The sequence below is a fragment of the Taudactylus pleione genome, unplaced genomic scaffold (assembly GCF_031769625.1).
Source record: "Taudactylus pleione unplaced genomic scaffold, aTauple2 ptg000061l, whole genome shotgun sequence".
NCBI classification, from domain to species: domain Eukaryota; kingdom Metazoa; phylum Chordata; class Amphibia; order Anura; family Myobatrachidae; genus Taudactylus; species Taudactylus pleione.
Genome location: NW_028284463.1, coordinates 2,619,676 through 2,631,762, shown reverse-complemented (window position 1 = coordinate 2,631,762; position 12,087 = coordinate 2,619,676). Strand labels below are relative to the sequence as shown.

The following is a 12,087-nucleotide window of genomic DNA, read 5'->3' as shown; positions in this document are numbered from 1 at the left end:
AGCCCAGTGTGCATGGAGGCCATTGGGGAATAGGGGGCCCAAGTCCATACTTCCAGTAGCCAGTGAGGACCGAAATACTCCAAAGACTGTATACATTGAAGCAGCTAAGCTGCAGGCTGAGGAAGCCAGAACCTATACCTGCAGGAGACATGGAAGGAAACCAAGACTGACTGTGTTTATGGAGCTGTGGCAGCCAAGCCAGGCTGGAGCTGGTGATAGACCTGCAGAGAAGCAGGCAGACACTTTATTGGAAGACTAGCTGCACCATTACAGTCAGGGGTCAATAAGTGAGTTAGATGCCCTAAATAGGGGCTAGGCTGTTTATTATTTTCTGTTCATTTTTGATTCTTGCTGACAAGTAAAGCTCCATTTATTAAATTTACCATGGAAGTTGTTTGTGGACCCTCATTTAAGCACCTAAACACTGCACCAATCCACCCTCTACTGAGCTAATTACCACTGTTTCTTCATAGTATCCTAATCCTCCCCCTCTCCCTACTCTAACCCTAACCCTGTACTATCAGAGACTTCCCATGTTGTGGACTTTTAGTCACTTACAGTTTTTTTGTGAGCAGAATGGTAATCAGCCATATTTATAACCTACAGGGAGTCTATATAGTATTTTGGGTCTGTGGGCAGCTCAGTGTAGCTTTACGGACCGACAAATGGAGCCAGTCTTGTGAAAATGCTTGTAAGATTGCTCTGCTGTCAGTATGCTCTCTGTATGATCATGAAAAATGGTGGCGAGTGCATGAAATTGGAATGGGGCATCTGTAAATATAAAATAAATTGCTGCTTTATAATAATATGACATGCATCAACTTAATTTAAACTGTGTACCCACATGGTTGTGCTTGTGTGTTTGTATGAATAATTGCAAGCTCTTGTAACATCCAACTCTTGTGTAATGAGTTTATTAGACACACTCAATGGAGTCCAATTTAACTCTTAATTGTTAATTTAACCCCTACTGGACATGGACTTCTGGATCAGGACGAGGTTAAAATATTCTGGCAATAGGTTAACAGACCCCAGGTTTTCTGAGCCAGGACTGATAGGAGTAAAGCTGGATACACGCTTTACCATGTGATGGCTGCCTAGAAAACTGTGATGGATTGCAATGACCATTATATAGTGTGTACTCCCAAATCGTTTGATGAATTGGGAGGCCACATCTTCCCATCTGATATGCTGCATATCAGATTGGATGATGAAATGGTTGACAAGGTTTTGTTACATAAAGCACATAACAATATATTGCGATGTCATACAGCATATTATGTAGTTTTTACGACAATGCAATACTGTATATAGTTACATTGTATGGCTGGGTTGGCACATTGCTGATGTGAGTACCCAGATTTAGTGCTTTATTAAGGATGCACACAGCTGAAGTCTCTTAGGGGTACATTTACTAAGTTTTGAGTGTGATCGAGTTTGGGTTTTTTTAAAACTCGAACAGCATCACCGAAACACAGGTGATTTGAGGCTCCTGAAACTCAAAAATTTACTAAGAAATGAGTTTAGCTGAGAGTGAGTTGAACGATGGTGAAGCAAATAGAGATATCTCCCCCGAGTAGAAAGTTTAGATGAGATTAATTATTCAAGATTGCAGTGTTTTCTCTCTGCAAAACTCTCCCGAGCAAGAAGCCTGCACATATCAGTGAGATATGTGAAAGCTGCTTGTGTGTTGTACCAGTAAAAAAAGAGTTAAATGTAAAAAAAAATTACATATGCCCCCCCCTCCCAAAAGACAAAAACGGCCCAGACTGCTCAGCTAGTCCTGGTTCCTAGAATTATGGGAAAAAAACATGTAGGGTTCCCGCATAATACAGGAACCAGCACCTGTCTGCAGGGCTAGTCCTGGTTTTAAATATAGGGGAAAAAATTCATAACTGTGTAATGCCACAGCAAGGAGACCCTATCATCAGGTCTCCATTGCCAAAGCATTCACATCACAAAATGGGCAGCTCAAGCCAAAGATCTCAGTGGTGGTGGGGACCTTCAAGAAGGGGTCCCCCTCTCCCGAATCCCCAGGCTTAGGCTGAAGACCAGGGCTGTTCCCTGCACCCATAGGATGTGGGTATGGTGGTAATAATGATGAAAATAATTCAAATTTATTGTATTTTACAGTGGAACTACAGGTGCCAGAATTCCTGCCCTTTGGCACTTGTGGAACTACAAGTGCAAGCAGGTGGTCAGCACCTGTACCCCCACTGTAAAATAAATAGTTAAATAAACACAGTACACACACACCATATACAGTATAACTTTAATACATACACCTATCCCACACACACATAATTACCTACTGCCAGCTGTTAACATCCACTTCTCCATGTAGAATCCAATGGGAGTATACCTGGTAAAAAGATACCATTCTTACCTACATCCTGGCACTGGTCTCCGTATGATCCCCGAGTCTTGGCAAAACAACAAACTGAGTGACCCAGACCACACACTTACATTAGCGGTGTATGTGTGTGACCACATACACCGCTAACCAGCTCCTGACTGCTCAGTGTGAACTGTCAGGAGCTGGCAGCCAATCAGCTTCAGCTCCTGACTGGCTGACCAGCACACATAGGAACTGTCAGGAGCCGGAGCCAATCACAGGCACTCTACACTTAGAGGGGCTGGTTATGTCTTTTGGGGAGAGACTCTACCTCATTTTTATTTTATTTTAACCCTTTAGATAGTGTTAAAATGCAGAAACATATACAAATCACACTGATCTGTATATGTTTCTTCCAAGCTCGCAGCTCAGGAGGTCAGTTGAAAAACAGAACTTCAGCAAAGAGAAAGTTATCCTGCTTTGGGAAAGTACCAATTAAGAGCCATGGCTCCTGTTGGGCAGATCTATGATTATTCAAAGCATCCATGGGCTTTATCACTTTTTGCACTCTCTTAGAGCTGGAAGACAGTGGTATAGGAGCAGAATATTGGAACATAGGAGGAGAATATTGGAACATAGAAGCTCAGCAACAGTACATCACTCCAATGGACTCAGTGGAAATAACTCTGTTGGGAAGGGTTGTGTGGTAGATTCCTTGTCTGGTGAACCCTTTGACTTTTTTATGTGCTTTTTATTATCAAGTGTGTTTATTTTAATATCTAAAATAAAATACACTTACATGTTTGTGTAAGTGATTCCACATCCATTAGAATACATGGTACTCTTGACCAGTACAAAAGGCTACTGTTGGGCTGACCAGCTGAGCGGGTAACAGATCTAAACATAAGCCTGGTTTCCTCACAGATGGTGCAGAAAAAGATTAGCATCCGGTATCTGGAAATGACACACGTCAGCAGAGGGATACTCTTGTGTGTTACTCCTGCTGGTGTTATGGGTCATCCATCCAAAGCATCTTCAGATTGGCTTTAGTTCTATCTTGCAATCAGAGGGCCTGATACAGAGGTGGACACAGTGTCAATGTCAAATGTTTTAAGTCTCCACATGTGTCCTAGTCGAACTACGTATGCATCCAGATGGTTACTGCTGGGAGCCACAGAATGAATTTTGACACAAGAGCAGGGGGTTTTAGTGGGCTTCCTGGGAGGAAACATTGGGGTGGGATAGCCAGTTGTAGGCATGTTGTGGGCATGTTGCGGTCAGTGACTGCAGTTGCACTGACACAGATGGCCATCTTCAGAAGGAGATTGAGCTCCTCCATAGGGTGGTGCAATCATTGATTTTGCATCTGATGGTGCATCTTAATAAGCAGAGTGAAGTATTAGTGCTGCAGCCAGTGGATGTCTTAGTAGGAAGACCATCGGTCATGGCATTAGCATAAAAATGCAATTGCGGCTGCAGCAAAAGATGCATTCATAGTTGCAATAGCGTGCTCCCCTGAGTCAGGCCCAGAGTCTGCAGGATGTCATTTAGAGGAACTTACCTAAGCATCCTATAAGAAAAATGTATCCAATTATTTTTTTTTCCAGCCATCCTTTTGAACAGTTGCTTCAGGGTCCAAAACAAAGACATTACTTATCTCTTATGGAATTGTGTGGTGCATGTCTAATGCTAGACAGACAGCATGGAGAGGACATGTCCCACTTTGATCCACTCTTTGGGAAATTATGCTACTTGTATTTTGACCGGCAAGCAAATTTTGGCCGGTATTCCCCTGCTCTCTTAAAATCTGTGATTTTGATATCTGATGAGTTCATTGACCAACACTGATTGTGGTCTTCAGCAGCAAGGGCTGCTTGTTTCAAGTTGCCAATCTCAATTTTTTGCATGTTTTATAGAGTAGCAACAACACAGGATCTTTACTCCAGTTTGATCCATGTTGAGGACCAAACAAAATGTCAAGGTGCTTGTTACACCCAGGTGAGAATTACTAGGGCAGGCTATCTATCAGAGACATACCACTTAGTCCTGTGAAGACAGATCTTGAGGGACAAAGCTAAAGTCCATGGGTTGGAGAATGTAGAATCATGAGTGTAAATGCTGAAGTTGTTCAACAGACAAGCAAAACAAGTGTCTCTAAGCACCAGCAGGGCAAAAAATATAAATTTTGCTCATGCAATTGGTAGGAGTGGGGGACTGAAAGCTACCACTAACAGGGCCATCTCTTCCATTGGGCTTGTTGGGCAGTAGAACAAGGGCCCAAAGCTTGTAGGGGCCCACCAACCTGAACCTCTGTAGCTGCAGCCAGTTGGTAAATTTGTGATATTTTCATAAGCCAGCTGCCGGTGCCCTGTATTCTGATCTAACCGCCCACACTCCATCCCCTCCTTGGTGATGATACTCATCTCAGTCCCAGTTTCACTTCATCCACTGGCTTCAGACCAGTGTGGGAAGTCTGATGGGCATGCAGGAGGGCTTAATTTTATTGACCATTTAAATTTTTCCCATGAATGGGTGTGTAGGGGCCCCAGTGCATTGCTTTGCCCAGGGCCCACACTGCTGTTAAGACAACCCTGACCACTAAATCTGATATTAATGCTAACACTGGTAGTAATGTTGGTACTGATACTAGTGCTAACCTTACCATTTTATTCAACCTTCCTCAGTACAACCTTTTGTGAGAATCAGTGCTTATGGTCACTCTTTCATTGTTTTATAGTTTTAGAGAGCTTTAGTCAGATTGGAAAGAGGATATGGTAGAAAGATGTTTCTCAATGTAGCTTTAGAACCTCAACCTTGACTGTCAAAGTAGTCCATAAATGTAAGAAAGAAAAATCCATCCAAATGTGACCTATAGATGTCTCCTTACTTACTGGGTATCCATACTCTATATGGTGCAAGATACCCAGCGTGACTGAGATGCTCCGAGAGGAGTAGCATACTGTATTTTTCTTTATATTTTGCATATTGGTCACATTGTAGATGCAGGAAATAGACACTGACAGTGTACCAGAGACATTGGACTGCAACTTTATCCACACAGGAGTTGGTTTCACTGGAAACACGTACGTACAAAGTTGCAAATGAAGCACAATGGAATCCAGCATAAGAAAAAGCTGCTGTCACTTGAATTGGAGGCCTTTTTAAACAGAATCAAACTCAGTAGGACACAGATATACAAATGCCTCACACCCCACTGATTAGTTGCTAAAAATGCAGTTTTATCAGTTATTTGTGTTTTAATTATGCACATAAGATGCATATTTTGCTGACCAACATACAGATAGTTGCACCAAATAGCATCTCTTGGTGTGTCAGGCCCCATCTGTCTTAGCTGCTCGAAGCTTCTTTTTCGATCAAAATGTGCATCTTATTCACATAATTAAAACAGAGCTTGTTATTAATGAATTGTCAAATTTTATATACCCATTATCACATGTGAAGTTATTATGTAATTGTGCATACTTTTCTGTACTTAATTTTTCATATCATCACCACCAGATACAATCAATCACCAAGTTCAAGTATATAATCATTTATATTTAACTTATTGTCTTAAACACTCAGTGACAAAGGAAGTTCTCACCGCTTTGTATACTTATATGTCTTTTATTTTGGGGTTGGGATATCCCTGAGTGAATATCCTCAGGCAGCTCTGAATGTGCACCTATCCTTGCATAACAATTTCAATGCTGATAATTCTGCCCATGCCTCCAGGCATGTGGAAAATTCTACCCTATGGTCTACATTTCTAAATATGCAGATCACATGCAATACCTTTCTTCTGCCATGCATTCCACTACATCTAAAAAGAAGGAATGGAGGCCATAATGATTACTGAGAGCATATGAAATATGCTTTTTAGGGAGGGGGTACAACCATGATCTGCTTAGTCATCCACCTAACTCCCTTATTCATTTGTGTAGTACAATTGTCCTGTGTCACTTCTGGTAGGCGGGGTCATCAGGGTTTACTAAAGATAGGTCAGGATTGTACTGTAGCAACCTATTTAATCCTAGTAAGAAAAACATTGGTGTCCCCACATTGCTTTCATTTTGAGGATCTTGACTGTAACCAGAATTATCTACCATATAGAACTCAACTCTGAGCAATCAAAGCTCCTCCTGTAGTGAAACCCTTTATGTCTAAGGCATTGTGAATAAGCTCTGGGCCTGCCTCAGCACAGACTATGTCTGCTTTTGTAATTGATGATGCTCTTCCTTCATTATCATGGACCATTGCACAAGGGACTCCATTTTGGCATCCATTATAACTATGACACAAGTTCTAGCCCACTTCTAACACCAAACACTGGAGTGAGAATTAGGAAGACAGGAAAATACAAAGCATATGACCTTAATTCTCATATGTGCAGGTATCACAGAGTAATGGATGTAAGCCAATTGAGAGCACAGCATCACATGCACAGTAAGCAAAAGCATAGCAAGAACACACACCTGATGTCTAGGCTTAATTCACTGTGCTGCAGAGGTTTTTTTACAGAGCTTCGACACAGGAGACCAATTTAGATTTAAAATTCATGTCTTGTATGCCCAGATAAGCAAAACTCCATGAGAAACTGAATCTTTCCTCACAGAAGATAGATCTTCACCCTCTGGCACTATGGCAATTTATTAAGCTGCATACACACACAACAATGTTAGTAGCCAATGATTTTAGTGAATGATTTTTGTTCAGAGTTTCCCTTGAAAAAGTGAACGAAAATAGTTCACTGAAAATTGTTGGTTACTAAAATAATGAACAATTTTCAAAAACGGTGAATGATTTTTTAATCATGTATACAGTGAATGGAAATCATTCATCGTTTATCATTCATTCTGCACAACATGAAAGATTTTCTGAATGAAAATTGTTTGTTGGACAGTCAGAATGGACGATGAACTACAAACTACAAACGTGAATGCGCATGAACGATTATCGATCATCGTTCAGCTTAAAAAGATGAACAATTTTATAAATGATTTAACGATAACAACGTCATTATAGTTACATTGTTCCAAAAATCGTTATGTGTGTACGCACCTTTAGTATTATTTTTTTTATTTATAGGGTTATATTATTGTCCATATCACTGCATTGCAAAACAATTTATATAAATATAGGACTAAAACAATAAAGCCAAAGGCAGAGTGAAGGGATAGTTTTAGTTATAAGATATATCACACTAAATAGATGGGACAGCATTAATAATACTGGCATGTCACAAATACTATAACAAAATAATCATTAGTAAAATACATGTGAAATAAAATAAAATATGTTCCATATACAATATTTCTATGTCTGTATAATATATTTTTATATATTTTACACATTTTATATTGATGATTGTTATCTGTTAACTTTAAAGCAAGATACCTTTACTGTAGATTTATTTGTTATACTTAGCAAATAAAGTTATATTAGCTCACGTCATAATGTTTAGAAAATAAAATCCCAACATACCTCAAAATATCATAACAAATTAATTGAAAAGGGAATCACAGAATTATAATACAATCACACTTAAGTGCAAAGGGACCAATAATGTAATCACCTTTCTCCTGTTCCTTAATGGTGCAGTTTATGTTATATATAGTTTCCTTCATTACCTTCCTTCCTTCATTCATTTCCTTCATTGTAACACAAACTGGAACTTGGAGTTATCCTGCCTGCAAATCCAATGGTAAGCCCTGCTCTTCTCTTTATCATTCTACAACACTGAGTATTGGGGGCTAACATTTAATATATGAAAAAAAAAGAAAAAAAGCTAATTACTATGGGGATGATCCTGAGTTGGGAGCAAAGCAAAAAAAGACCAGTAACTTTGTACCTTAACAAACCATAGTGCAATGCGAGGGGAGCAAATACATTTATTATTTTTGCATGTGGGGTAAAAGATGCCTGGAAATGCACAAATGGTGGACAGCTTTATTGTTACACTGCAGCATAGATTTTACACACCCTACCCAAATCTAACTCTGCACATTACTGTAAATACCCCACCTGCAGTGCAATATGGTTTCAGTCATGAATTCAGATCCTTCAAAGAGATATTAGATAATAGCAGCCAGAATACAATGAAGTGTACAGTGTATCAGCATGGAGCATTGTAAGGAAAGAGCTGGCTTTCAAAGATTCTATTTATCTGATCATGTACTGATATATCCTGTCCATGTATATTACAGCTGTCCATCCTCAATATATGTCAGCTGTTAAACGGCATTTAAACTGTACACACTGTACACACAGTCACTCACAGCATTTATACTGTGCATACTGTGTACACAGTCACTCACAGCATTTATACTGTACACACTGTACACACAGCCACTCATAGCATTTATACTGTACACAGTGTACACACAGTCACTCACAGCAGTACATTCACTCACAGCATTTATACTGTACACACAGTCAATCACAGCATTTATACTGCGCACACTGTACAGACAGTCACTCACAGCATTTATACTGTACCCACGGTCACTCATGGCATTTATATTGTACACACTGTACAGTCACTCACAGCATTTATACTGTACACACAGTCACTCACAGCATTTATATTATACACACTGTAGTACTGTCACTCACATATATATTGTACATACTGTACACACAGTCACTCGCTTCCATAGAGGTAGTCCATTATTGTAGCAGGTTCTTAACCAAAAAATAAAAAAAATAAATAAAGTGCAATATATCTCTGTTAATGTCTACACAATCGAATGTGGATACATGGGCAGTGAGTGAATTAGCCCTGGATAATCTCTCCACTCCTTGCTGTTGGATTACTCCATAGATGCATCACGGAAGAAGACAAAAACCTTTACCTACCTCCACTGCACATTTATTGAGTAATCCAGAAGCAAGGAGAAGACAAATTACCCTGATTATGCTATTTTATATACCACATAAAGTAGAATAAGCTTTGTCTGGAGATAGATAAGTCTGACCATTGTATACAAATAATCGTTTTTTTCATTAGGACCATCACTAAGATACCATAGCTAGCTACAGATGTGTCCTCTTACATCCTTGCCGATCATGCTACAAATGTGCACAAGCATCGCTGCATGCGATTACCCGCAGAAGTATATTCTACTGAATGCTATGGCGAGCTCTGTGGTCGCACCATGGAATCCTATGGAGTCGGGGGTGCAATCGCAGTGCGCGTTTCCCCTTGCTGGCACACTATCATGCAAGAGGACATATCTGTGCCTGTCTATAGAACCTTGGATGTTTAGGTCTGTGGCTCACTATTCTAAAAACTGATTGCTAGCTCACAGGAGCCATGGACTAGATAGGCAAGCTTATTCTCCAATTTTTTAAATATTTTATTGTTTGATTATTACAGTGCAGAAGTATTATATATATTACACCATAATATTTTTTCTACATATTTATATAGCATTTACAGTGATTAAATTGCTCTAGAAAGTTGTTTTGAAGTTTATGGAATAGATGCTTTAGTAAAATATTTTTATATAATTCTTCAGTGGTAAAAGTGTTACATAAATTAGTTTATTTTATTGAAAATGTCTATATAAAATGTTGTTTCAGCAATAACTGAGAGATCCATTACTCACTGTCATGTCTTATTTATGCCCGTGCTCTCCCCGGATGATGTCACCTATAAAGTAATCACGGAACACTCTGATCAGTCAACGCCTGAATCTCCTCCTGGCTGATAAGGTTTTCAAAAATGGATTAGAAAGAAGTTATCTTAAAAAAATACAACAAAATAGTTATTTTCTAGAATTTTTTAAAAGACTAATGGATAATTACACATCTTTTCCAGAATTCCATCTTGTGGCTTTTTCTACTACATCAGCGTATTATTCATTTGTTTTCACTATGTTTATAATTTTATATCTGATGGGTCTAATAGCAAATGCTGTTATAATAACGGTCATATATATGGATAAGCAGTTACACCGCCCAATGTATCTGTTTCTTGGTAACTTGTCCTTAATAGATCTTTGTTACACAACAGTCACTGTCCCTAAGCTGCTGTACATGTTACTGTCTGGCAATTACACAGTGTCCTACATACAGTGCTTTACCCAGATGTGTTTTTTTGATGTATTTGCCTGCATAGAAATTCTCCTTTTGTCCACAATGGCCTATGACCGGTATGCAGCTATATGTAAACCTTTACACTATCACCGTATATTCAACAGGAAACTTTGTGTACAACTCACGGCTGCCCTATGGTTATCTGGTTGTTTAAATTCTTGTCTTATTACATTATCAGCCTCAAATATGTCTTTCTGCTATTCACACATAATCCACCGATACTTCTGTGATACTAAATCTCTCATGGACATTGCAAGTGCCAACAAGGAGCTGTTTTTTATAGTGATGTATATAGAATTATTTGTATTTGGCTGCTGCCCGTTCTTCTGCAGTTTGTTGTCTTATTTAAAAATAATTAGCGCCATCCTGAAGATTAAATCCAGAGATGGAAGGAGAAAAACCTTCTCCACCTGCTCATCCCACCTCACGGTCCTCACTATATTTTATGGGACAGTTACCTCTGTCTTTATGATGCCATCATCAGCCCACTACAGAGTCTTGGAGCTGATCTTCACTGTCCTGTACACTGTAGTTACACCCATGTTAAACCCGCTGATATACTGTCTACAGAATAAAGATGTAAAGAGATCAATAAAGAGATGCATTTGGTTAAAAATAAGAAAAATAATGAATTTAAATAACTGAAAATGTTCATTAATTATTATATCTTTTTAGTAATAAACAACATTTTGAGAAAATTACTCTTTTTATCTGTACTCCAACCCCCGGGACGCCCGCATCGGACCCAGGTAAGACTCCTTAGAAGATAGTGCCTGGTGCTTAGCCCAGCAAGGTCACACACTAGAGTCATCCCCTCCAAGACTGCTACAGTGGACCAGTGGCTCAGGATCAGGGTTACTGCAGGGTTACCTGACATCCTGACCAACAGTAAGTCCAGAGTCTTTTCCCACTGTCTCTGCATGGCAGTCCCACTTGTCTGCAAACACCATTACTTACCAGTGGACTTTGGAAATACCTCTAATTAAGATCTTTAACCTTCAACTATTTTTAACATCAGCAGGCTCAGGTACCTCTATATCAACTACGACCATAAACACTCTCTGTATTAGAGGTGTGGGACGCCACTCTCTAACAGATTTTTGCCAACAACAAATTATTTCAGTTTATTGTGATATATTTTGACTTTGGGGATCCATTTATCCCCCTTAACTTTTTCAAGGAATACTTTCTACATTGCTGGCACCTAAAATAATAATTTTTAGTTTTTTTCTTTAAATCATTTTCATCACCATAATATCTGTGACCCTTGCATTATGACCATACCCCCCTTTCCTGTACTCTACCCCCCTGTTGACCTCTTTTGACTCATATGCAGAGGTTTATCCTACCTGTTAACATAAGTATTGCTCAGAGACATCCTTACTACAGTATTATCTGATCGTCCTGTTTTGTGCTTAATTTTAATTCTGTAACCCCCAAAGCGCGCTAAAAAAAAAACATTTTTCTGTGTTTGTGACTTGTGTGCGCTGTAGCACCAAGCGTGCGCCTGTGTCGTAAGTAAAGCGCCGGCTGGCTCGTCTGCTGAAGGGGGGTGTAACCCCAATATGCCTGAAAAAAAATAATAAAATATTTGTCTGTGTTTGTGACTTGTGTGCCCTATAGCCGCACGTGCATCAACAAAGTAGTGCCAA

At 39.4% G+C, this 12,087-nt stretch overlaps 1 protein-coding gene across 1 annotated transcript; it reads left to right on the top strand.

Moving 5' to 3' along the window:
• Nucleotides 1-10,132: 10,132 nt before the first annotated feature.
• LOC148534956 (olfactory receptor 1G1-like) lies at nucleotides 10,133-11,080 on the top strand. The gene has a single exon (XM_088464838.1). The coding sequence runs from the start codon at nucleotides 10,133-10,135 to the stop codon at nucleotides 11,078-11,080; it is 948 nt and encodes a 315-aa protein (XP_088320964.1).
• Nucleotides 11,081-12,087: the final 1,007 nt, after the last annotated feature.